The sequence below is a fragment of the Cucurbita pepo genome, chromosome 2, assembly GCF_057944985.1.
Source record: "Cucurbita pepo subsp. pepo isolate OVF chromosome 2, ASM5794498v1, whole genome shotgun sequence".
Lineage (NCBI taxonomy): Eukaryota > Viridiplantae > Streptophyta > Magnoliopsida > Cucurbitales > Cucurbitaceae > Cucurbita > Cucurbita pepo.
This window is the reverse complement of record NC_141799.1, coordinates 4,714,213-4,741,531: the sequence shown is the minus strand read 5'-3', so window position 1 is coordinate 4,741,531 and position 27,319 is coordinate 4,714,213. Positions and strand designations below refer to the sequence as shown.

General features: G+C 36.2%; 3 protein-coding genes across 6 annotated transcripts; all 3 read left to right on the top strand.

Moving 5' to 3' along the window:
• The first annotated feature begins 552 nt into the window (after nt 1–552).
• Nucleotides 553–6,876, top strand: LOC111789133 (uncharacterized). Its single transcript, XM_023669788.2, has 5 exons — nt 553–712; nt 943–1,040; nt 1,900–1,999; nt 5,410–5,592; nt 6,447–6,876. Exons 1-5 carry the CDS (start codon nt 656–658, stop codon nt 6,567–6,569), a joined length of 561 nt encoding a protein of 186 aa, XP_023525556.1. The 5' UTR covers nt 553–655; the 3' UTR covers nt 6,570–6,876.
• Nucleotides 6,877–8,268: 1,392 nt separating this feature from the next.
• On the top strand, nt 8,269–19,945 carry LOC111788710 (Tetratricopeptide repeat (TPR)-like superfamily protein). Its single transcript, XM_087121174.1, has 16 exons — nt 8,269–8,640; nt 8,888–8,935; nt 9,470–10,096; nt 11,127–11,306; nt 12,116–12,180; nt 14,365–14,472; nt 14,635–14,748; nt 15,651–15,746; nt 15,868–15,966; nt 16,142–16,261; nt 17,521–17,625; nt 17,704–17,868; nt 17,948–18,078; nt 18,175–18,253; nt 19,149–19,366; nt 19,494–19,945. The coding sequence occupies exons 1-16, from the start codon at nt 8,388–8,390 to the stop codon at nt 19,693–19,695; spliced, it is 2,610 nt and encodes an 869-aa protein (XP_086977300.1). The 5' UTR covers nt 8,269–8,387; the 3' UTR covers nt 19,696–19,945.
• Nucleotides 19,946–21,768: 1,823 nt separating this feature from the next.
• On the top strand, nt 21,769–26,558 carry LOC111788659 (autophagy-related protein 18f). Of its 4 annotated transcripts, none has more exons than XM_087121253.1 (8): nt 21,769–22,805; nt 23,211–23,249; nt 23,341–23,805; nt 23,912–24,346; nt 24,450–24,686; nt 24,762–25,574; nt 25,666–25,834; nt 25,986–26,125. In XM_087121253.1, the coding sequence occupies exons 1-7, from the start codon at nt 22,608–22,610 to the stop codon at nt 25,831–25,833; spliced, it is 2,355 nt and encodes a 784-aa protein (XP_086977379.1). In that variant the 5' UTR covers nt 21,769–22,607; the 3' UTR covers nt 25,834; nt 25,986–26,125. The 4 variants fall into 4 exon arrangements, with proteins under 4 accessions (XP_086977379.1, XP_086977378.1, XP_023524854.2 ...); XM_087121252.1 differs by having other exon boundaries at nt 21,774–22,805; nt 25,666–25,829; nt 25,986–26,558; XM_023669086.2 differs by lacking the exon at nt 23,211–23,249 and having other exon boundaries at nt 21,774–22,805; nt 25,666–25,829; nt 25,986–26,558.
• Nucleotides 26,559–27,319: the final 761 nt, after the last annotated feature.

Here is a 27,319-nt window from a genome sequence, read left to right as displayed (position 1 = left end):
AATTTCATAGTAAGCGCATCGGTCTTATCCGACGTCTCCAATTATAAGAGGGGTCGATAAATCCCGAGAAAGAGCTTCAGCTGGGCGTAACAAATGTACCGGCTGAGGTGTCAATTCAGCTGAAAGAGGAGCGAGTGTTCGCTCAAATCGGTGAAAGAGGCGAGTAGCAAGAGCACCGATGATGGGTCCTCGACACGAGGGCAACAAATTATATGATTGGGTCCAAGTCTGCGGTCTCCGAACTTAAGTGGGGATAAAACTGATGCGCTTATAATTGGATGTTGAGCTATTTTCGAAAATTACCCGATATTATTGAAGTTGATCTCTCTTAAAAAATTACCTCTTTACGCGACATCCAATTTTAGAATGATGTATATATTTTGAGGATGATATCAATCTCATAAATAAATTATTGGTCATTTTGCAAAATGGCCCTTGTATTTTGTAATAATTTTCTCCCGTTTCCCATTTTGATTTGGACCCATTAACGGGCTGCAAGGCCCAAAACTTTTAATTCTGGGCCACGAGGGACGATTTGGGTCGTCTAAGCCCATAGTTCACCAGTGTCACACACTGTTCTTCACTTTTCTAGCGGCAACCAGCACAGCGTTTGGTAAAACTTTCCTTCGAGCTCAGTTCAGAATTCGGATCAATCATGCCTCCTGCTGGTCCTCGATCTGGTGATGCAATCTTCGCTAGCGTTGAGCGAGTGGTAAGCTTCTCGACTTCAAGTCTCTATGTTGTTTTCTTTGATGTTTTGTTTGTGAGGGATTTTAAGAACATGGGAGGGAGGGAGGGAGGGAAGAGGTGAGAAATTTGATCGGATGTATCCAAAATGGTAAATTTGTCTTTGATTTGGATGTGTGTTTTTAGGTATTGATTTCATTTCTGTTTTTTGGGTTATCTTCTATTGATGAGAAGCTAAAGTTGAAATTGATGTAGAATGCCGAGCTGTTTACCTTGACTTATGGAGCGACTGTTCGTCAGTTGCTCACAGATCTGGAGGACGTTGAAGAAGTCAACAAACAGCTCGATCAGATGTAATCTTACTCCACTTCACTTGCTCTTTGATCCATTTTCCTTTTCAGAACATAGAATTCTGCATTTTTTTTTTCCAGAGAACTACTTTTTTTTTTTTTTTTTTTGGTGAATGATTGATGAGTCTGAATTACCAGTTTAGTTTTTGTCTTTGTTTTATGATTTAGTTGGTTTTTCATTGGCTCTCATCTCAGTATAACCTCATGGGAAGCCGAAGGCAATTAAAGAATGTGTACGGAAATTTATACCTCTGTGGTATACAAAGCGTTCTAACGTAAACTGAAATGACTTGCATTATGCAAATTTCCTTACATTCGTTCCATAAGAGTCCTGCAGAAGCTTAATGCTTCTTACTATTATGAACTGTGCTCGAATTTTAGTTTGAGAGTTTAAATGTGCATGAGAACCACTATGGATTGACCTAATCTATTGGGGCATGTGAAAAAACACAAAGGGATTTTGGGAGAACGAGTTCAAACTCTTTAGTGACCACCTACCTAAGATAAAATAATACATACTTTTTTCATAATTGAATGTTGTAGTGTCAGACAATTATCCTATGAAAATGAAATAGTATGCATGGGAATGATACTCCTATTTGGTTGGGTGTTTTTATTTATTAATTTTAATGTTTTTTCTTGTATTCTGTGCTTTTATCTTCTGTAAGAAAGTCGGTTTACTTATTTATTTATTAAAAGGAAATAGTGTGCATGATGAGTACATACTAAGCATTTTTTTTTTTCAATACTTTCTACTTTCATTGATAAAAAAATGAAAATCTCTTTTGTGCGCAAACTTAATCTCCTTGTGCCAACACACATTACATTCAGTGGTATGATTATTTCTTCAATTACTTTTCAGGGGCTATAATATTGGAATCCGGTTGATTGACGAGTTTCTTGCAAAATCCAATATCTCTAGATGTGTGGACTTCAAAGAGACAGCTGATGTGATTGCAAAGGTAGGTTGATGTTGAATACGTATTCGTATTAGTATCAAAACCTTACTCGGTTTAGGAAACTTTGACCAAACTTAGGTTGGTTCTATCTACGTCTTTTTGTTGTATTATTACTTACTATATTAATTCCTTTTATTTGTTTTTACGGTGGATAGTTTGTTGTTACCATTAAGTTGTTTGTTCAGTCCTGCTGTGTATAAATTTATAGTTGTTATCGGGACAAAATCTGCTTATAATAATAATAATAATAAAAACTATAATTTGGTCTATGCCAAATTGATATAAGATTTCCAAGATTTTGGTTTGATGGTTGGAAAGAAGCTGGTCAATCCAATGGGGGGAGATACTTCTTGAGTGGGCAAAGTGGTGTAGGTAATAACCGTCCTCTCATAAACATCAATGACGAAGGAATCATTGCTAGAAAATTGGATCAATCCTTGGTTAACCAAAATCACCTGCAACTTCAAGAAAACAGAGGACACAACAACTTGGGCCAGCAAAGAAAAAACACACCACCACCAAATCAGTAGCCTCCAATAAACAATCAAGAATTACAAATCATTCGTCAGGAACCACCAAGAATGTAAGTTACGGAATAAGACACTGCCAAGATCTTGATAATTTAAGTGATGAAGAAGAGGACAGTGACAGTGATGATGATAGGAAGACAAACAACCGGAAAACTTGAGAAAGGAACGATTACAAAATAAAAGTTGATCTCCTGAGTTTTAATAGAAAGTTGGATATTGAAATCTTCCTTGATTGGATTAAAAGGGTGGAGAGCTTCTTCAACTTCATGAATACACCAACAAAATGATAGTGATTTTCATGACATTTGGACCAACTGTTCAAATAATGTTAACTCTTATGATTACCGTCTTCTTGATGGTTTTTTACCCAAAGGGGATCAATTGTACTTGCCCCATACGTCCATTTGATAATCAGCAATCAAAGATTTACATTCAAGAGAATTGGGAGATCATTTTGGAAGGGATAAAACCATGGAATTCGTTTCATCCAATTATTTTCGGCCACAGCTTCTAAAAGATGTTCAGAATTTTATTAGGAGTTGCCTTATTTGTCAAACAGAAGAGGTAACTTCTAGCAATGATGAACTTTACATTCCTCTGCCAATACCAGCATCTACATGGGAGGACTTGTCAATGGACTTTGTCCAAGGATTTCCTCGAACTCAAATACGGTTTGATTCAGTTTTTGTAGTGGTGGACAGGCTTAGTAAAGTGACACACTTCCTTGCAAAAAGACTAATGATGCCTTGGATATGCTAGCCTTTTCTAGGGAAGTCGTGTGTCTCCATGGAATCCCTAAAACCAGTCTCGGATTGTGACATCGAAATTTTTAGTCATTTTTTGCGATCACTGGAAAAACATTGATACCACTCTCAAATGCAGTACCACAAGCCATCCACAAACAGATAACCAAATCAGAGTTATTTATCGAACTTTGGGGAGTCTTATACATTGTCTCACTGCTGAAAACATCCTAAATAATGGAACTTTTCCTTAGCACAAGCTGAATTTGCCTTCAATCATGTGAAGAACGGATCCACAGGGAAGTTCCAATTGGAGAGAGTATATACTAAACTTCCTAGGTTAACTGTGGATCTTTCTATTTTACCTTCATCTGGAAACCGAATAAATGGCTGAACGGGTGGTTGAGCTACATAAGGAGGTTCAAACTCGTTGAAAAAGCTAACTTGGACTACAAGAAGACAGCTAATAGAAAAAGGCGAATTACTAACTTTGCAGTGGGCGATTTGGTTAAGGTTCATCTCAAGAATTCTCGTTTGCCAGTTGGTTCATATAACTAATTAAAGAACTGCAAGCTTGGACCTTTCAAAATCTTACAACGTCTTGATGCCAACTCTTATAAGATCATACATCCTTCTTTCTTGCATTATTATTCCCATTTTCAATGTTGCTGATATTTTTCCGAATGAAGCACTTGAAAGGCTTTCCTTACCACCTAAACTCGAGGACATGTTTATTACTTACTTTATTAATTTTTTTTTACAGTGGTTAATTGGTTATTATCATTGAGTTGTTTGTCCAGCCTTGTTATGTATACATATAGGGTTGTTATGTACTTGAAGGAAAAAATTTCATTTAATTGAAACCACCATGGGTTGGCCTAGTGACCAAGAGGGGCGGTGTAAATAATAAAAGGCTAGAAGAGTATGAGTTCAAATCATCGTGGCCACCTATCTAAGATTTAACATGATATAAGTTACTTTGGAAACCAAATGTAATAGGGTTGGTGGTTATTTCGTGAGAATAGTCCAAGTGCGCGCAAGCTGATTCAGATACTCACAAGTATAAAAATAAATCTTCATTTAACTAAAAAACTTAATTTGGTCTGCACCACTTTTGGTCTGCTTCGTGAGGCACTATACAAATTTTTTACCTGCAATTGAGGGGTTGCTTTTGAGGACAGTGTACATAGTCGGATGCAACAGGCCTTTTTGCAGTTAGCTAGAATGGATTTATCTACACGTCCATTTGAATTTTTGGTTCCACTGAATTTCATGTTCATGACTTGACCATTAAACAAGATTTCTCTTATATGGGAGGTCTTGATAAGAATGTTTGCCCCTCGGTTCACTTTACCTAGAGGAGCAAGGTAGCAAAAGGTAACGAGTAGTTGGTTATTGGATGTGGGAGCGAGCATTTCTAATGTGCGAGTCTGGGCCTTATCTAGCAATAACGGGCACAAATATAAGTTTCTGTTAGGGATCTGTTTGGGTGAGGGTATATGTATATATTAGACAGTGGCAGCAACCATGATTGGTTTATCTGGTATTATGGCCTAGAATATACCGTGTGAAATGAGAGTTCCAATCCTTTTGAAGTGCAGGGGATACTAGTTTATTTTCTTGAAAACTCATGTTTGTCACCTACCTAGGTATTAAAATCCTATGAGTTTGCTAACAACCAAATATCGTAAGACCAAGTGGCTGTCTCATGAAATTAGTTAAGGCAAACGCTCATGAATATATATACAGGTTGGTTCCCTTGTGTGCATGAGGCAATAGTCATTTTGAGACCTATCAGGCTTCAGAGCCCTGATTATGTTTGGTTTCAATTTTTTCCATGGTTTGATTAGAACGCTCGTAACATCTGTGGATTCGATAAATGTTAATAGTTTTCTTGCATGGCACATCCTCTTTGGACACCAACCCATCACCATGCCTCTTTCCAAAGAAAACATGTCACATTAGAGACAACTGCCAAGCCATGGATGTTTACAGAAATTTAACAGAACCACAATGACCAAATTGAAACATTTAAAGACATCCGAACTATTGCAGCCTCATACAAACTAATCATAGGACTAAAATGGTAATACTTACTGTTTTCTACATGACATTGTTTTGGAATGGATTTTGTTAATAGGTCGGTTTAAAAATGTTTTTGGGGGTGAATGCATCGGTGACCAACTGGGATGCTGAAGGCACATGCTGCAGTATTGTTCTGGAGGACAATCCATTAGTAGACTTTGTTGAGCTTCCTGATGCTTGCCAAGGTCTTCATTATTGCAACATCTTAAGTGGAGTCATCAGAGGAGCACTTGAGATGGTGAGTTCTCTGCATGTTTTCTTAATCTTGCTTAATATTATCACCCACCATTATGGCTCTCCTTGATTTTGTTCTTCTCAATTTGTTTCTTTCATTTCTTCGACTTCATATTATTCCTTGGAGAAAATGTTTTTCCTTCTGCTTCAAAATCATGATCTGCAAAACATTTATGTTATAAGGTCTTTTTCTTAAGCTCCCACTTTGCTTTGTGGGGAAAATTTTATTTTATTTCGGTTTTTAATAGAGAGAATTACTCAGTCTTCATAATCAAGATCAATATTGAATTTGTAAACATGAAAAATGTTGAGGTATATTTTCAAAACTTGGTTTATATGAATTTGTGTGTTTTAAAGTCATTTTCAAGACAGGGTTCCCAAATGCGGTTCCTGTAGATTTATAAAAGTTATTGCTTTCTAACACATTAAAATGAAAGTGGACATTAACTGTATTTGTGAAGGTACTGTTTCTGCCATATGATTGTACAAAATACATTAAATGTTCTACTCTACGACATCTTAAATTTAATTTCTATCCTTACTTTTAATTTTATCTCAAACTTTTATTTTGTTATATTAAACTTTGAACTTAAAAGGTTTAAGTCTACGTAAAACTAAATTGACAATTCACTTCAGAACTGGCACAGAATTCAACAAATAGAACAAATATTCACAATGAGGCAAGTATCCTAAACTCCCCAAATCTTCCTTAGAAAATCTAACTTACGCAACCAAAAGAACCCACGTTGTAAGCAATCGTCTTCATTTTAAAGTTTTTAAAACAAAACTTGATTAGTTAAAAGATAAATTTTTTTCTTTGATCTTATAAATCTGGAGGCTGATATTTTGTTACTTCAGGTGTCCATGAAAACAGAAGTAACATGGCTACGAGACATGCTGAGAGGAGACGACATGTTCGAATTACAAGTAAAATTGCTGAAGCAAATTCCTGAGGAGTACCCATACAAAGACGACGAGTAGCATATCTCAACCAGGAAAAAGGAACTCTTTTATTTCATGTCATCTGCCAGTGTGTTCATTTGATCTAAAAACAATAGGTACATTTTTTGACTTCTCGAACTAATGTTACTTTATCAAAGTTATATTATAAATAGTCTTATGCGACAGTGATCAATTAAGTTCAATGTATATAGTGAAGGACTTGAAAAGGATTCACGTTTTGGTTGAGGTGCTTAGGATTTTGTACTGCGGTAGCTGAGTTGCTTGTGTGGTGTTTAAACTCTTTGGCCATTTATAGTTCATTTCTTATGGATTCAGTTGTCTGCTACTGGTCATTGGTTGCTGCATTTGTGATTGTTCGGTTTTGATTATATAGTCTTTGGCTACTGTGATCTATAAATGTCAATGCAGAGGAAGCGGATTCAAAGGAAATGAATTCAAGTCGTGGTGGAGGTATCTAAGATTTAGTATTCTACACGTACATATAGTAAGGTAGTTGATTGTCCCGTGAGAATAGTTGAGGTACGTACTAGCTGCCTAGGCTCTCATGGATGTTAGAAAATAACCCTTTTGCTATCTCATGAGTTTAAGTCGTTTGCATTTGATTTTTTGATGTGTTTGGTTAGTCTGGAATAGGCAGTTACATTTTCTGATTTGTCGAACCAACTAACTTCTTAATAAACGTTACATTATATGGTGTCTTTTTTGCTATCGGGTCCATAAAGGTCGATGTATGATGTATATAGTAAAGGACTTAAAATGAATGAATTTGAGTTGTGGGAGAGGTAGTTAGATTTCATATTAGGCAGATTGAATAGTTATTGTCGTTGGTCCTTCACAAATGCGCTCTGTGAGCACCGTACATCTTTCTTAGATGAGAACACACGGGTGCCTCAACTAACAAGCAGAGTGAAACAAGAAAAGCAAGCATGGTTTTATTATACGTTAGATGATGCCACCTACCACTTGACTCAAGTCCACTCGGCATAACCGCTTTTCTACTGACCGACTTACTTGCCTCTTCCAACGTTGGGAATGGGAATTTATGATTTAATTTGCCAGCTTGAATGTCTGGATCATGCCGAGAAGAGAAGGTGAACAAAGTCGAATAAATTTGAATGAGGTACGATATTGAAAAATTCATTGGAAACAAAATAAACAAAATTCAAAGGCTCTTAAAAAAATAATAGCTAAATTAATAAAAATTAAATTTTGTAATTTGTCTTTAAAATATTTTTAATCTTTCAAAATTTTTAATTATACCTTTTAGATTAAAAAAAAAACCTTTAAAAATACTCGAACTTTGAAAAAAAATAAAAATTCCCTCTGAGTTTTTTTTTTTTTTTTTTTTTTTTTTTTTTTTTTTTTTTTGGGAAAAACGTTAATATTTTATTTTAAAATATATCTTTTGAACTTTTAAAATAGATAAATAATTAAAAAAAATATATAAAAAAAATGTTTAAAATATAATCTTGAGTTTTTAAAAGTACATTTATAAATATATTTCTAACATATTTCTAGTTATTAATAATTTTTTTAAAATTTTAAAATATTATTAAAAAATTAAAGATATTTCTAGAATGAAGTTTATTTATTTTTTAAAGGTCTAGGAGTATTATTAAATTTTTTTTATTAATATAATCTTGTAATTATAATAATAAAATGAATAATAATAATAATAATAAGATTAAATAATAATAACAATAATGTAACTTTTCAGAACCCATCGGTAATCGGAAGTTGCCGTCGCCGATAAAACCATAAACCCCACAAAACAGCGGCGCAGCTCAGTTCGCCCGAGGCCGGGAAGTTGCAGAGCTTTCGGAATCTGAATCTCAAATGCCTTCCAAATCCAAAAATCTAAGCTCTCTATTCCGCTCCGCCATTATAGCTTCAAAACCTTCACAGAATCCCCAAGATGCAGCTCTCAAAAACTACGTCTCCGCTATCGATCCCTTCTCTCCTAGCACCTCTCTCTCCAAAGCCATCGATAAACGATCCATCAAGTCCGCGAACTCCAAGAAGCTTCCCCAGAAACTAAACTCTGACGTTCAATTTCCTGCTCTCATTTTAGAAGAGCCGTCAGGGTCTGGTATGCATGTTGTTTTATGATGTTTGAATATGTATTCATCTTGTTTTTTGTTATTTCAGTAATCGGGCTGTAGATTATCTCCAATCAAAGCTTATTTTTGCCTTAGTTTTGGTGGTTTAGTGTTTTTTTTGAAGCTGAAGATGAATTTTATTGTAGTTATCTCTCATTTGCAGTGAAAGGACTGATGTGTGAATGATATTTGATTTATCAAGTTTTAATTCTCTCAAAACATCATGTTTGAATGCAGGGGATTCTATGAAGCATTTAACCAAGGCCATATCTTCCATTCTGTGCGGTACGTGTTATTGAATGTTCGTTGTAGGAATTGCTTCTGAATATTTTTAGAATTCATCACAACGTAGTTTTATTCTTAAGTTGTTGATAAAACAATAGGGATATGTTACTTTGAAAATATCAGAGTGGTTTCTTTAACAGCCAGCTTTTGGATCTCACGTTTCAAATTTTTATGTTGCCTATTTCATCGTATCGAGAACGGGGGAATGTGAACAATTGAACTAATTTCCTGTCCAGTTATACAATCTGGTTGAGTTATTTTATCTGTACTTTCATGCAAGTGCTATAATTTATATTGACTTGAACTGTAATGATGAAACAATAAACTAAACACTTGGGTTTCCCAATTGGGCAGGTTTGTCACTCAATACAGGTTTTAGAATTATATTCAATATTTATAACCATTTGGCTTGTAATTTTCATAGACATTATTTTATAAATTGTAGTCTTGCCTTCAATTATGGTTCAATCTGAATGTAGTTTTTTGTTTCTTTGCCAAGTAAACTGCTTACCTCTGCGTTATTTCCTTTTGCAGAAGGCTCATCTGTTAGGTCTCCTAATGCACAAGAAAATGGTGATGAGAACTCTTTGAAACAATTATTAGACATACCATGGTTTTCCAACATGTCCAATCATAGCATATCATTGCGTCGCAGAGAAATATCCCGTGAAAGAAAGCAAAAATGGATATTCAAAAATAGCCAAAACTATAGGTTTAGTCAATTGGTTAGAAATTGTGCACAGAAGCTGGGGACTGATGTTACTTTAGAAGTCTTTGGTAAATTGGGACGAGAAACTGGTGTGAAAGAATACAATGCACTGATAGATATATGTTTAGAGAAGGCTAAGACAAGTAAAGACTTGGAGGTTGTATTGGAACAGATTGCAAAGGTTTATCAGCTATTTAAATTAATGAAAGAACATGGTTTTCAGTTAGAAGATGAAACTTACGGTCCAGTTCTTACATATTTAATTGACATGGACATGATGGAAGAATTTAATTTTTTCTGTGAGGCTGTAAAGGATGGAAATCCAGGCTCGAATTCAAGGTTGGGTTACTATGAGATGTTGTTCTATGTTAAAATCAATGATGTAGAAAAAATTCAGGAGCTCTGTGAGCATGCTATAGCCCATGATGGAGTGGACAAGTACAGTTTACAAGGTACGTCCTACAATTTTCAGATGCATCGATTTTTTCTGATGAACCCTTTTGTCCTCTTGCATTGAAATAAACGATTGAGAAGTTCTGCTTTCCGTGGAAATTATATATTTTTTAAGATAAGAAACAACCTGTTGATAATTAGCATGAATAAGAAGGGAGGTTGGGTCTGTTTGTGTCAGAGATAATCAGAAGGATCTCTAAACAGCATAAGTAAAGAATGATAGCGAATAACAAAACTCCTTGGTATTTTCAGCCTAAAGTGATGTATATAGTCAAACTCTCTCCCAACTCTTTCTATACCCATGGAAAATACCTAAAAGATTAATATTCCTAACTGATTATATATCCCCTGGCTAAAGTAGAGGTGATCTACAGTACCTCAGCATTCTTTTTAACAACAGGGTCGTCTATGACGTAGGACAATTGCTAGAAATTTTATTTAAATTCAGAGTTAAATTTGAGAGTTTTGTGACTTTTAAAGTTTTATGAATGGTGGGGATTTGAACCTCCCCTGGTGGAACTTGAAGTTGGATTTTTGTCTAGTATTTGCAGTGAAAACTAAATAGCTAAGTTAAAGAAATATATAATAGGAAAAAACTGTATTGTACAACACCTTTGGCGTCCACTGTGGGTTTCATTGTATCACTGTTTCTGGATAAAGGTTATAGCTATTGCTTTAAAGAGATTGACTGAACGTTTCTTTGTTTATCAATCACGGACTAATACGAAGAGGAAGATCAGAAAGTTTCTACTTCCCCAGCTTCTGTTACCCACAATGACAAAAGCATAATCTCTCTAGATTTCTTCTCATAATCTCTCTAGATGCTCACTCAGAACTTGACTTCTCTCCAATCACTTGTCAGATCACTACTTAGTTACAGGTCATGATGGATTTGAAATATGCGTTCACAATGTTTTGATTTTTTTGATAAGCTATTGTCATGTTTTTGGTGAAGCATATGCTTACAAATAGATCCATATTTTTGGAGATCAATCTGTTTGGTTAACAATTTGGAACCTGTGGTTACAGAAAATTATTTGTTGGCCCTTTGTGAATGTGAGCAGAAGGAGGAACTTTTGCAGATGCTGGAAATTGTAGACATCACAAAACTTTCGTCAACTGTACTCGCAGCTAACATTTTCAAGTGCTTAGGGAGATTATTACTTCACTCTATTGCAGAGAAGTTGCTTGTGGCGTTGAAAACTTCTGGTATGTGATGATTACTGTAAACTTTTTTTGTCCAAAGAACTTGAAGCTATCATATATTTGTTTAGGAGCATATCTGGATGAAGCAGAGATGTATTAAAATTAGCAACTGAATCGAACTTTCCAAATAAGAAAAAAGTAACTTCTTTTACACCTTTTGAATTTTTGAAATGGAGACGGCTTTATTCCTAGCTGCTTCAGTGATGCAAACATGATGTCCTTGACACTTACTATCGACTTTGATGATTTATGGCTACTTATCGTTCATGGAAGATCGATGTGCATATATTTCCATTCCATGGGTGGCATGGTAGCAGCAGTCAGTTAGTCAAATTGGGGGGGGGGGGGGGGGGGAGTGGTGGGTTGGGTGGTGTGGATGAGGGAATGTGAGGAGGACATGGTTTGGGTGGTACTGTGGAAAAGAATTGATTTTTAGAATCAAACAAATGTCAATTTTGTAAAAACTTAAAAAATACCCATCAATACATCCCACTAAATAATATTTGAAGTTCCAATAAATAAGGATTTTTTTAACGAAGTTCCATCTTATAGTAAAAGATGAGGAATATCTTAGGCTTTTAACATGTTATTCACTAGTCATTAATAACATTTAAATATGTTTGCATGGGTATTATATTTATTTGACTTTCTTCAATTGATATTATCCATCTTTATTTATTGTACTCTGCTCAGATCACATTTCTTCGGCTAGAATTGTGTTTTTGGTTTAATAGTCGTGATATGCTCATCATTATTGCATAAATATCTTATCATCTTCATACCCATATTGTATTGTTGAATTGAAACTGCAGGGAATGGAGCAGAGAATATCCCTTACCTTATATATAATCATGTTGTCAGCATTCCAAATTTAGCGGTGAGGTTCCCATGAATAGTGCTGGTAATTTCCTTGAGTCTACAAATCTCTCAGGCACTTCTGTTTTTCAGGCAGTTTGATTGTTTTGGAAGTGGTTGCTCTTTTTCTTTTCCAAAATTTTATTTTGCAAGTCATTTTTTTAATTTTCGTATTGTCATATTGCTCAACCTCCATGTCTCTAAACACTATTGTTCCTTTCAAGGCACCGACCCTAAAGAGAATTAAATAAGTCGGCCTACCACAAAACCCTACCCTTCCCACGAAAGGGTAAATGCAAGAGGATCTCCGACATCCTAGTATTGCACTCCTCCTTTGTATATAAGAACCCAATCCTTATCGTGAAAAGTCTGATGTAACACCAAACGACTGAAAATAGCTATCCTAGATAGAGTGAGCAAACTGACAATCCCGAGGTCATGATCCTAAGTCTTTAGATGTACTCTTACAAAGAATGCACCACAGAGGACCAAGAAAAAATGTCTTAAAACTTGATTCAAAATTAACTAATTGAGATAGCTACAACTTTATTAATTGTTTTCCTTTGTTTCTCTAGAGCCTATTATGCTAGCGAAGTAGAATGGAAAAACCACAATTACACATAGGCCAACTCCTTGCTACTAATTTCAATCATTCATGACAATTGTGGATCACAAACTTTTGAACAACAATAGAACAATCAATACTAAACTAAGGTGTCAATAAAAAAAGAACAAAACTTGAATTAAAGAAGACTCCTATTCAACTCAAAGAGGCACAAAATTATAATTGGAATGTTTCACCCTTGAATAAAAAATGAAAACTTAACCACACATCATAAAAGAGAAACAAAAACTGGAAAGGGAGAAGAAGCCTTGTACCCCTTTGTCTCTCTCTCTCTCTCTCTCTCTCTCTCTCGCTTGTTGTCTTTTTCTGCTCAAGGGGAAGTAAACTCACTGCTCCCGCACTATTTTCCATAGTACAAGGCTCTCTATTTATACTCGAGTGCAGAGGAATCTCATTGACAATAGGCTTCTCCCTTCCTAAAATACTGCTGAAAAAAAACTGAATGAAGAAGTCTGCCGCCTTCTTCAGCCTGAAACGGAAGTTTGCGCATGACTCACAGACCAAAAGTGTGCTTTACCAAAAGTTCAACTAACCTCTGTTGTTGAAAGCTCTGTTGTTTTGCTTCTGCAACAAAGCCTGGAGAACACCCAGTTATTATGTAGTCTAAGGGTCTTTTTTCCTTCTAAAAAGATGTCTTTATAACACAAGGATAAGAGAAAATTCATATTGCTAGGAAGGATCATCTCCCAATTGAATACAGACTGTTTTTGATTTCAATAGTTCAACTCGTAAAAAGATGTTCTTGTCTCTTTGATTCTTTTTTGTGCACAACTCTCCTACTCAAGAGAGAGAAAGAGATGGATTCTCCCTTGGATCTTCTCTTGGGTGTTGATTCTCTCATGACTAAGGTCGTATGGAAATAACTTTACTTTTTTGATAGCCTCCATGGCAAATCACCCTGTACAATGGCTCATAATACTCTGTAAAGAATATTAATGTTCTTCCTAGAAAATGCATGTTAACTATAGACTATAAAAAGAATTTTACTTTCTTGAAGGCTTTATCCTACAACTCAAATTGGTTAATTTGAACGTTGAAGGCTTTCTTGAAGGCTTTATCCTACAGTTAAGTCTTCTATTACCTTCAATAAAGTTGAAGGTTTGATCTCTTACCCCTATATTTGTGTTAACTCAAAAAAAAAACAAAAAAAAAGTCGGATTGGTCAAGTACTTATCAAGCTGGTAGCCATATTGATTAGAGAGGTCGAAGTAGATTTAGCAGCAGTGGTTCTTTTAATATCAGCATTCAGCAGAGTTTGCAGTTTGCTTTTATTTATTCTTTTCTGGTCTTTATAAATGTCCAGTGCAATGTTGAAATCTTGAGACCGAGGGCTTCTCTTCTTTCAAGTTATCATGAAGTCTTATTAGGGTTTCTACATACTCATAACGATTGCTTGCAGTACATGCATGCAAATCTTTCTACGGTTGTATCCTTCTGTAGTTGTCTGGGTGTTTGATAATGCCTAAGACTTTTTTATGGATCTTCAAGGTTTTATTAAAGGAATAACTTCTTTTGTATTCTATCATTGATATCTTTCACAATTTTTTTTTTTTTTTTTTTTTTTTTTTTGTTACGTGGAAGATTGAGGATATGGTTTCTAAGTTCAAGAGCATGCACTTCGATTTGGACATCAAGCCTTCATCTGTTTCATATGAGAAGCTCATCTGTTACTGTTGTGGTTCACTTAAGGTACTGGGGGAAGATTGCTAATCATAAATTTGTTTTGAACTACAGCGAAAACCTTTGCTTATTTAGAGTAAGATAATTTAAATTTGTTTGTCTTATTAATATCTTGGGTGCAGTTTCGATACTGCTTTGAAATTAGCTTTTTTCTTTTTAAATCTGATGTAGGTGCATATGGCTCTTGATATAGCAAATGAAATGTGTGATGCAGATTTCACACCATCCACAGATGTCTTGCACTCCATTTTACATGCTATGGATGAAGGCTGTGAGTTTAATTTGGTAAGTGTTTTGTCTTCTCTATTTTTAACTAATACTTGAAGTTAAATTAGTATTGTATGTCATGTGGTTTCTTCCATTCACATCTTCTTTGGTTTTTGCTTCTCATTATCTTGATATTTGCACTTAATATTTTGAACTTGCGTATCTTGAAGGACCTATGACAGAAGTTCCTTTTTTATTTATCTTTTATTTTTTTTATTTTTTTATATATATATCCTTTAGGTGAAAGAATAAGATTGAATTTTAATAACGTGTGATGATATGGTTTACTGTATTTTTGTATTTATCCTGCATGATAAAAGGCAATGTGGCAGCTACTAGGTTTGGCCAGTGATTAGGGGTGTCTTGATATCTTTTGAGGTTACTAGTTCAAATCATAATGAGCAATGATTTTAGGATATTAAATATTCTATGAGTTACCTAATACTAAATGTTGTAGGGGACTGGTCCTTGTTGTTATATTCGATGCAATTTTGGGATTCTGCATTCATTTTCACCGTGACAGGGGAGTGCACACCTGTCAAAATGGTGAAGGGTAGTGAAGAGAGAGAACATTAGCAAGAAAGAAATAGAGGGAAGACTAAGTAGCAGACTGATTAGCTCAGACTGGAAAGTTTGTCATGCACAAACAATTTAAAATTCCCATGCTGTTTGGCTTCTATGTTTAGTTTAAAATTCCTATGCTGTTTGGCCGTATTCCCTATATATTGTTTATTTTTATTGAAGATCTCAATGAACTTCAGTGAGTTTTTATCTTTTTATCCATTTTTGTGGCAGTGTAACTGATGCTGCACTTATATTTCCATGTGATTTCCTTATTTTCTCATTTCAGTTCAATTATCATCGCTGTGTTATTACCAATAACAATTATTATTATTATCCTGGCTGTGCTTATTGCCAAGGTTCATCAAGTCTATTCACTCATATGTCGCCACAACCTGAAGCCGGATAGTGAAGTGTTCAGGAGAATGATAAGTCTGTGCATCAAGATGAAAGACGTAATTTTTTACTTAAATTTTGTTTTCATGTTCACTTTATTGTTATTTTATGTGCTCAAATGTATTGCATTTCAAAAATTGAACTTTCATGGATACCAAATTTTAATTTTTCTTTATGCAGTTTAATGGTGCCTATGACATGCTTAAGGAATCTGAGAAAATGAACTTTACTCCTACAGCTAGCATGTACAATGCTATCATGGCCGGATACTTCCGAGAGGTACCTTCTTCAGTTCTATGGTCGTCCCTCCTCCCTCTCTATAACATAAATTTGACCTGTGAATGTACTTTGTGCATTTTCTGTCCTCATAATATAAAAGTTTCATTTTACACATTCATTCTCTTATTTAATATATAAACATTGGACGATGTTAACTCTTCCAAGTACTCTGCAGAAGAACACTTCTGATGGATTGATGGTTCTCAAGCAAATGGAACTTGCGGATGTAAAACCAGATTCCAAGACTTTCAGCTATTTGATCAGCTATTGTGAATGTGAGGAGGATATTATCAAGGTTACCACAGAACTCTTCAAACTTTATGTCTAATTTTTACGTGTAACAAGAATTAGAAAACACTTTTGATATCATATGCCTGGTTTCTTTCAATTTTCATTTGCAAGTGGTTTTGCCCCAAAAAAACAATTATTTCCACAGAATTCTTCAAACTTAATGCCTAATTTTTCTGTTCAAGAATTAGCAAACACATTTGATACAATATGCCTAATTTCTTTCTATTTTCATTTACTAGAGGCTTTGCCCCAAAAAATAACTATTACCACAGAAGTTTTCGAACTCTTATGTCTAATTTTACGTGTAACAAGAATTCGAAAACACTTCTGATATCATATGCCTAATATCTTTCAATTTTCATTTATAAGTGGCTTTGCCCTAAAAAACAATTATTACCTATTATAGTGAATGTTACTTTTGTTTCTTGAATACAAGGATAGTGAAACCTAGTCTATAGTGAAGTATTTAACATACTAAAATCCTCCTAAAATGATAGGGAGAATAAAAGTCTAGTGGAAAATGCAATGTAACATCTTTTTGTTGATTCTTCACTTGGTTTGAACAAAGGTCAAACTGACATGTTCAGAAAACGTGCCCCAGATTGCTAATGCTATTATTATTTCTTCCAATGCCTGTTTTACATAGGATAAAACACATTGAAGTCAAATTTTATTTGTTGAGGGAAGTGGAGAAAGGTGATCAAGCATGTTCATCATAGTTTTGAATCACAGCTAGCTAGCGTTCTTATGAAGTTCTGCATTATAGATATTTGAATTTTTGTATGGCAAATTTGGTTTGACGAGAAAAAGTTTGAGTATCATGATTTTCTGTTTTATTATTTATTCGATAAATCTAATTTTATTCAACTATTTTCATTTATATTTGACTTACAATTATGCATTGCAAGAGAAGTTTGTTTCTCAAACATTTCAGCATGGGTAACGTTGAGGTTATACTATTGCTCCTACAATATCTTTACCCTTTTTTGTTCATTTACTTGCTTCTTCCTTTCAAATTCCTTACTTTTATCTATAGTATTCCAAGTTCCAACCCCGCCTAGCAAACTCCTTTTTCACAGTTAGAGGACTCTGATAAACTGCCAGCATCTATCCCATATAACTAACGTAAATGCCTAACAAACCATGTTTTGTATTAATCACTGAGGATGTTGTTTTCTAAATTCAATTATTATTCACCCTCTTTAAACTATAAAGGCCAAGCATTATATGGATAAAATTTTGAAGCCGCTTATCTTCCTGTAGTATTATGAAGAGCTGAAGAGTTCTGGAGTTCAAGCGACAAAGCATATTTTCATGGCCCTTATAAATGCATATGCTGCTCATGGACAATTTGAGAAGGCAAAACAGGTACTTGATCTTGATCTTCATGTTTTTATTCTTATAAAGATTTTCATAAGAGTTGGCTGAAGTGTACAATGTAAGTAGGTTATATCAGATGAAGAAATTCCAGTCAAGAACTTGAATGAAATTAGAAGTGTGCTAGTCTCTGCTCTTGCTTCAAATGCGCAATTAGCTGATGCCCTGAAAATTTATGATGAAATGAAACAAGCTGGATGTAATTTGGAGCCCAAGGCTGTCATCAGTCTTATTGTAAGTTAAACGTCTGTAATGAATGATTATTACTTCTTCTCGGTTTGTCAATGAAAGAGTTTTTCCCTTTTGTCTCTAGGAGCACTATCCATTCGATGGGCCGGTGAACAGAATGTTTCAGTTACTTGGTGAATTGCATCATGATCTCGACGACTGGATAGATTGTTGTCGCAGAATTCTCTTGTTTTCTGTAAAACACAATGATCTGAGGTTCATCTATGGAATTTCTTTGTATACTTGGATGATTTGCATTAGATTTATTCTCGTCTCCCACGAAAGAAACTCATTGTTTTTTTCTTTTGGTAGTTCGACCGTCGATCTATTGAAGCAGCTCAGTTACAGATGCTGTAATGATGAAGTGATGATGGGAGTTGCTTTTGATGAGGTTTGTTCTTCCCTTCCCATTATATTTGTTATGTACGACTTTCCATTTAAAGCACTTTTTGATATTTTGTTAGATAATCTTTTAGTGATTTTGAAAATACTTAAAATGCTTTAGTTGGTACCTTTTCCAAAAAAAATGCTTATAGAAGTTGTGAGATCCCGCATTAGTTGGGGAGGAGATCGAAACACCCTTTTTAAGGGTGTGGAAACCTCTCCCTAGCAGACACGTTTTAAAAAGGTTAAGTCCGAAAGAGAAAGTCGAAAGAGGATAATATTTGCTAGCGGTGGGCTTGGGCCATTACAAATGGTACCAGGGCCAGACACCAAACGAGTGAGGAGGTTGTTCCCCGAAATGGGTAGACACGAGGCGGTGTGCCAGCAAGGACCCTGGGCCTCGAAGTGGGGTGGATTTGGTGGAGTCCCACATCAATTGGAGAAAGGAACGAGTGTCAGCGAGGATGCTGGGCCCTGAAGGGGGGTTGATTGTGAGATCTCACATCGGTTGGGGAGGAGAACGAAACACCCTTTATAAGAGTGGAAACCTCTCCCTAGCATACGCGATTTAAAAATCTTGAGGGTAAGCTCGAAAGGGAAAGCCTAAAGAGGACAATATCCGCTGGCGGTAGGCTTAGGCCGTTACCGAAGTGATCTTAGTTGAAACATTTCTTTCAAAATTCATCTCAAGCTCACCCTAAAATGCCATAAAACTAATGAAGAATTTGGTTTATGGGCTTTGGTGCCTTTTTTTACCTTTTAAGACATAGAGGATTCTATACAAATAGCCAGTTCATCCTTCATAATCTTGTCCAAGTATTAAAAGACTACGAAACAGATGACGAGTTTTGAATCCGAGACAAATCTCCGAGCATTAACTTACAAATCGCTATCGTGTCCAGATTTTTTCCCTCATTGCAGAGTCCGAGCCATCATATTTAGAAACAGGCCTGCAATTGCTTCAATTCATAAAGAATGATCTCGGTCTATCTCCCCCACGTAGATGCCTTGATTTTCTCCTGGGTGCTTGTGCCAACGCCAAAGATGCAGAGAGCTCTCTCCTCATCTGGAAAGAATATGAAAAAGCTGGCCTCCCACACAATACTATTAGTTACTTGCGGTAAACTTATGATGTTATTGTTTATTATCTTTCCTTTGTACGAGTCCTCGCTCGAACCTGTTTTGTTTTCTTCGAGCCTAAATGATCCAGTTTGCCTGACTACTCTGTCCATGGGGCATTTTTGCAGGATGTATCAAGCTCTCTTAGCATCTGGGGACCAAACATCTGCCAAAGTTTTGCTTGAAAAAATTCCGAAAGACGATGCTCACGTTTGCTACGTAATCAAGGAATGCGAATCGGTTTATGTTGCCTCTTCCTCAGTAAACAAGAAAAAAGGAAGACACAAGAAAAAGATGCTGAAAATGAGCAGAAATGAAAGAGAGGTATGAATGGAGAAGTATATTAGTATTAAACTAACTTGCATTTTTGGGTTGTAGGAGTAGATTAGAGTATGATCATAGGTATGCATGTGAAGCCCTTTTATTTATTGAATCTAATATCATTTAAAGACTCAACAATGTGGAAGAAAGATTAGACATTTGTTCAAGTAGATACATCATTGATAGTTGTAATAAAATCATCCACTTTTCCTTGGCAATAAAAATATGGGGAGAAATGATTGAAACTCCCTTTTCCTTTGCTCTTCAGGTTCAAATGTTTTTTTTTTTTTTTTTTTTGTATTTGCCGGTAGAGGTAGAGCTAGAGCTAGGACAGTTATTGTATAAGGTCTACTCAATGCTAGATGCAGAGGCGCATAATAGATCGATATGAACATCATGAGTTGTCTTGTAATAAAACCTGTTGTTGCTGATACTTTCTTCTCGGTTCCTCCTTCCATAACCTGAGCTCGGAGAAGGAAGAGATAAGAGGGCCCTATGGAGAATGTGGTCAGAAATCCATAACAAAGTCCGACCACAACGATCGTTGATTATCTTCATGCATAAGGATACTAGATTACCTAGTATAAAAGCTCGAGAAATGCAATAATAGTATATTTGACTAATAGAGATTCGAATATTTGATCTCTTCATCAATGATACATATTTTATGTCAGTTGAACTATGCTTCCATTAGATGTTTATTCTATACTATGTTATTGATTGGTTTGGTAGAAGTAAGAAAATGATTCGTCCCTAGATATTAGTCATATCTCGTATTTGAATCAATTTTAACAATAGAACAAGTGACATTCTTTAAATTTAAACCTATGATATCAAATTTTGGAGACCAATATTGAGATGAACGATAATTGAGATGGACTCAATTTCTTGAGATCGAAAATTCAAAACTTCATTAACTCTTAACTTGAATGTTAATTTAAAAATGAATTTAGTTTGTATCACTAAAAAAAATTGAATAAACTTCAACCATATAATATTAAAAACATTTTCACTTAAAAACAATTAAAAAATGGATAATAGAAAATGAAAAAGAAAGTGATTTCACATTCACATGTGAAGATTGATAAAGTCACGCAACTGTGAGATGTGACTTTCACCTCCACTTTTTGCCTTATCACTTAATACTTATCCCCAAATTCTCCTTAACTAATGGGCTCCTTCAATGGCCCAAATCCTCGTTCTAATTGGGCCTCTAGGCCCATATAACTATATCGTTTTTTTTTTTTTTTTTCTTTTTTTGCTTGTGACTAAATAATTATACAAACTTTATTATAAGCCTTTGTTATTGACATGTTAATAACAAGGAACAAAATAATTGGTTTAAATTAATAACATGTAATTTAGCTAATAAAATAATGAAGAGGGCATCTAAGCCAGTCACCAGATAGTGCGAGACTGTAACGACCCAGATCCACCGTTAGCAGATATTGTCATTTTTAGGCTTGCCCGAAAATATTGTCCTCTTTGGGCTTCCCTTCAAGGCTTTAAAACGCGTCTGCTCACCCTTATAAATGGTGATTTGTTCTCCTCCACAACGGACATCACAACGGTGGATTGTGATGTCCACATTGGTTTGGGAGGAGAACAAACTATCATTTATATGGGTGTGGAAACCTTCTCTTAGGAGACGCATTTTAAAACCGGGAAGCCCGAGAGGGAAAGCCTAAAGAAGACAATATTGCTAGCGGTGGATCTGGGTTGTTACAGAGACACTGATCAGAATAACACTAGACTCTCTACAGAAGTAAAAGCGTTTTAAAATTATGAAGCTAACAACGATACGGGACTAAAGTGAGAAATATCTACTTGAGTCGTAAACTTAAAACATCGAACTAACACGTTTTAAAACATAGTTTTCTAATTTTTGACTTAAGCTCTCGAGCTTAACGTTTACATTCATAAACTTAAAACACCGACCCGAGTCGTAATCGACCCTACATGGACTTGATTTAAAGAGGGTTTATTATATTGTCAACGGAAAATAAAATAGTGTAGATATATTAGTTGAACACACAGCCCTCCATTGATTAGACAATGTAGTGAAGCTTCTCCCCTTCCCTTGGCCAACAAGTTACAAATTTTTTTGGAGAGAGAATTTGATGGCCTTGAGAAAAGGAAGAGACGTGCGAAGGGTTTTTAATTTCCAAAGCAGCAGAAAAAAGAGAGCAGCCAACCCCAACTCCTGATTTCGCAATTAAGATATAAACAATTTTCGAAGAGAGATAGTGAGAGAGACGCTTTAATTTGCTGAAACAAAGATAAATACTTCCTTCTCCGTTATCCAAATACTCCAATACCGCTTTTCTTCCCTTATATTCTTCGCTTTTTAGATATTTTCCGGTGATTTCTTGGCTGTAATCTGGTTTCTGAATCTGTTTTTTCAACTAAATCGATTGATTTCATTGTTTTAACTTTTGGGGTTTCATTTTCTTGTTTAAATTTGAGCTTTCTTTCTGTTTTTATTTGATTCATTTTCAATTCTTTTGGCGAAGTTAAAAAGAGTTCGAAAAGTTCGTTTCAGCACAGAAAAAGGGTACTTCGAATTTCGTATCGTTGTTCCTTGATTTTTCGTCTTCCTTTTATCTATTCCTTTTGTGGGTATTGAGATTTTGTTTACTGGGTTTGCACCCTTTTCGTTGCTTGGTGTAAATGACTCATGATCAGAATTGAGGCGATTTAGTTTCATTGATTTGGGAATTCTCTTCTGTTGATTATGTGAGTTCTTAAAAGGGTCTGATGATTGCTGATGATTGAAGCAGATGGAGAGTTGGAAATTGAATGTGTTGAAATTTAGAGGGGCTGTTTCTTTCCTTTTAGTAATTGCTGGGGATTGACAAGAAACAGGGTGGGGTTATGATTAGAGTGGAATTTGGAGATTATTTTGCACTTCGATTCTGGGGATGGGGAATGATAGAGCTGTAAAACAACAGGGAACCGTACCGCGCTCTGGGCGTGCTCATGAGTTCATATCAAGTTCGTTTCGTGCTTTTTCTAGTTACATGAAGATTGTTTCTGCTGGTGCTTCGACTGTGGCACGGTCCGCTGCATCAGTGGCATCTTCTTTGGTGGATAAGGATGATGAAGCAAATGGCTTCCAGGTGTGTGGTGGACTTTGATGAACTTCAAATACTTGGAATTGTCATGAATTGCTGCTTTCTTCATTAAATTTGTTGGAATAATGATGATTTCTGCTGAACCCATATGAATTTTGTGGTTTAAGTAGCGTTTTTCAGTGTGTATTTGTAATTTCCTAATAAAAACAAGGTTTTAGTTGCCTTATATTTGGAAGAAAATTGCTTATCTTGCATGAACAACAAGAATTTAAACGTGTTCTGTCGTCACGCATGTCCTGCTGGATCTTTTCCAACATTTGCAGCTCTGTTATTCGATGTAATTGTGTTTGTGGAATGTGTAGTCACTTTATTATGAGCGTTGTAGCCCATCCTTGTACTGTTCTTGATTTGACAAAGGAGTTCTAATCTCTAAGTTCTTGATGGTTTCAGAAATTTGGTAATTCTTGCCAATTTTTTGTATTTCGATCGGTATGATGTTAGCACCTTTTCATTTTGTTCTTGTTTTTCTCTGGATAAATGGGTGATTATTGATTCTTAGTTTCATTGTTATATGATAAAGGTGAACTGGGCTGGTTTTGACAAGTTAGAATGGGACGACAATGTCGTTCGATCGGTTCTTCTGTTAGGTTATCGTTCGGGTTTCCAGGTTTGGGACGTTGAGGAAGCAAATAATGTCCAAGACCTGGTTTCTCGTTACGATGGTTCTGTTTCGTACATGCAAGTGTTGCCCAGACCAATACCGTCAATGAGATCGGGTGATAAGTTTACAGAAAGTAGACCATTGCTGGTGCTTTCTGCTTATGGTTCCATTACTGCTGGTTTTAAAATTCAGGATCGATTAGTAACTTCTGGCAATGCAGCCGTTCCAAAGGTCCAGGAACTAGCCGATGCCGGTTTTATGCCTACTTTTGTTAGGTTTTATTCCTTGAAATCTCAAACCTACGTGCACGAGCTCAAATTTAGATCGGTTGTTTATTCTGTGAGATGCAGTCCCCTGGTTGTTGCCATTTCTCTCGTTACACAGGTACGTTTGCTCACTCGAGCAGCTGCAGTCTTATTATTCGTCCTTGTAAAACATTAAACATAAATGTAGTCTGTTTGGTTGGGAATTTGAGTTCTTTGTCCCACAGATACACTGCATCAATGCTACAACTTTGGAGACAGAACATATCATTCATACAAATCCTGTTGCTTCTGGATTTCCGGGTTCTGGAGGAGGTATCGGTTATGGACCTCTTGCGTTGGGACCCCGGTGGCTGGCTTATAGTGGAAGTCCGATCACCGCGTCGAATGTAGGGCGAGTGACACCACAACACTTAAAACCTTCTGCTAGTTTATCTCATTCTTCTTTGAATGGAAGTTTAGTTGCTCACTATGCGAAGGAATCGAGTAAGCAACTTGCAGCTGGCCTTGTTACCATCGGTGATAAGGGTATTAAGAAGCTATCGAGATATTACTCGGAGCTCTTGCCCGATAGCAACAATTCTCATCAACCTGGAGCTCATGGTTTGAATGGTATTGGATATCTTAAAGATCATGTGGCTGATGCAGATAGTGTTGGAATGGTCTGTGTTTTCTCTGATTGAGTATTGATTATGCAATTGAATTGATTTAGCTATGATGGTAAAAAGATTTAAAGTGATAACATCTCGTGCTTTTCGATATCAGGTTATTGTGAAAGACATTATCAGCAAATCGGTTATCACGCAGTTTCGGGCTCATAAGAGCCCTATTTCTGCTTTATGCTTTGATCCGAGCGGCACCATCTTGGTGACAGCTTCTATTCAGGGTCATAACATAAATGTTTTCAACCTTACGCCGAGTTCGAGTTCGAATTCACCTGTGTCTAGTACTGGTGCGTCTTATCGCCATCTCTACAGACTCCAACGAGGCTTCACTAATGCAGTAAGAGGAATGCAATTTTATTTCATTGTTGTGACGTTTTCAGTGTCGTAATCGTGTTTTTCGATCTATTATCAGGTCATACAAGACATCAGTTTCAGCTATGATAGCAACTGGATCATGATTAGTTCGTCCAGAGGGACGAGTCATCTCTTTGCTATAAACCCTGCTGGAGGACAGGTGAATTTCCCATCTACTAGTTCTGCTATCAGAACTGATGGGTTAGTAGTTCCCGCAAGACAAACCGTTCGGTTGGTCGATTCTGGTTTACACATGCCTCGTAAGCAGAATGAATGTGCTACTGGAGGTCCGATGACGCTTTCTGCTGTTAGTAGAATACATCATGGAAGTAATGGCTGGCGAGGCACTGTTAGTAGTGCTGCAGCTGCTGCTACGGGTAGAATCGGTTCTGTTACGGGAGCTATCGCTTCAGCTTTCCACAACTGCAAGGGAAATGCTTTTCCTGTGGACCATGGATCGTCCGAGGCTAGGTACCACATATTAGTTTTTACTCCAACTGGAAGTATGATACAGTACGTGTTGCGAGTGGGTTTAGATTCAGCCATAGCTTTACCGATATCCAGCACAGCTCTCGACTTAGTTCCTGAGTTCGATGCAAGAGTAGCAGTTGAAGCAGTTCAGAAATGGAATATTTCTCAGAAACAAAACCGTAGGGCCCGAGATAATAACGTTGACATATACGGTGACAATGGAGCTTTAGATTGCAATAAAAATTACTGTGGAGAAATGAATGGAAAGCCTATTGTTCTTGAAGCTAGTGGCACTGTCTCGAAGGCAAAGACTTGCACGGAGGAACAACACCACTTGTATATCTCGGAAGCGGAACTGCAGATGCATGCTGACCGTACTCCGCTGTGGACAAAACCCGAGGTACTTGCTGTTTGACTCGTATCTCTTCAAGATATATGTCTCATTTGTTTGATATTTACATTCCTGCATTCCTTTTTTTATTGATGAACAGATATATTTTCAAGTGATGGCAAGAGATGGTGTCAAAGGTGATGAAACAGATCAACTAGGAGAAACCGAAATTGAAAGGATCCCGACTCGTATGGTTGAAGCTCGGTCGAAGGACCTAGTTCCAGTTTTTAACCATCTTCAGTCACCTAAAATCTCACAGACAAGGTGAGGTAAATTTTAGATATGTCGATGAACGTAATCTTTTATGCTTTGATGATGAGCTCAACGTCGTCGTAGATTATATATGAACAGAACGCCTGCTATCGCTATCGCACGACACCTGATTTTTGTTTCTTATCAAATTACTCCTCTGAAATTCAGGTCTTTAAATAGGAACAGTGACCAACTATTGCTACACCAGAAGTCCGACCTATTTGAAAATGGAAGGCAATCAAGGAGGAACGATGCGAGTCCCGATGGGTCGGTTATCAGCAACGGACCTAAAGGAACGGGTAAGCATGGTTACAAAATGGTGACAGAAACCAAGGGTGTTGTAAATGGCTATGAAGGCCCAAGGTCGTCGCATCCCGAGCTCGATAATGTAAATAATTGTACAGAGAGCTTAAGCATGGAGTGTTGTCAACCCAAGTCTGTAAATAACCATGAAAGTGGCGTGGAGGTGGAGGATGATTTTGAAGGCATATGTGATTTGTTTGATTAGAGAGGTAAGGAATAATAGGAACTTTGGTCGACTCTCTGGTTTGCAGTTTATTCTTTTATTTCTGTTGGAAGTTTCATTAATGGGTGAAGTGTAGATAAGGTGTTTTAATGGCGTTTCATTTAATGGTTCCTTTGTAAATGACAGAGCTAAATTATGTCTTCTCCAACTGGCTGTCTTATAATGTAAATAATAGAGAATTGCCATTAAAGCTGCTGCGCTGAGTTGATGTGAAATTATGGTTCATTTGAATGTGATTCACTGTGTTTGCAGTGGACATGAGCATTTATGTTGTTGCTGCCGCCTCTGAGATGTGTTCCATTTTCTCTTTGGATTCTCTTTTCATGACTTTCGAGTTTAGAGTTTCGAGTTTCATTTAATTGGTGGGGATTTTCCTTGAATGAGATTAGAGGATCCCTATCTGGGTAATAGAGAAGGACCGGAGAGTGATTTCTCCCCGTTAGTTGGAATGGAACGGAGACTATATTGTCCTTGATCCTGTTTAAATCTCTGGGAGATTGATAGAGTCTTAGTCTTAAGTCTTTTATGATATTATTGAAATCGCAAGGTTTACCTTTTCAAACCAAAACAGCCTTGTATGTTTGAATTGATTGTGTTGTTCACAAATTGCAATAATAAAACCAGCAATTGGAACTTAATTTGGACGAGTTCTATTCCATTTGGAGAACTTTTCTCATACGTCTTAGAAATAATAGGCAATCCAAGTTTGAATTTTTATTTTTCTTTTTCTTTGAAAGAAGAGAAATCTAATTTTACTCTTTAAAATTGGTGGACTTTAAAATGTTTGTGAAAATATCATTTTGATTCTTATTTTCTTCGAGTATGTGTATTAGTACGTTAATACTAATACGAGAAGAACTATTAGAATAATAAAGGGCTTGGAGGAGATGAGTTTAAGCCTTAATAGCCCACCAAGTCTAATCTCAATCTCGAGACACGACTTGACTAATAGGGTGACGATCAAGTGGGCCGAGTG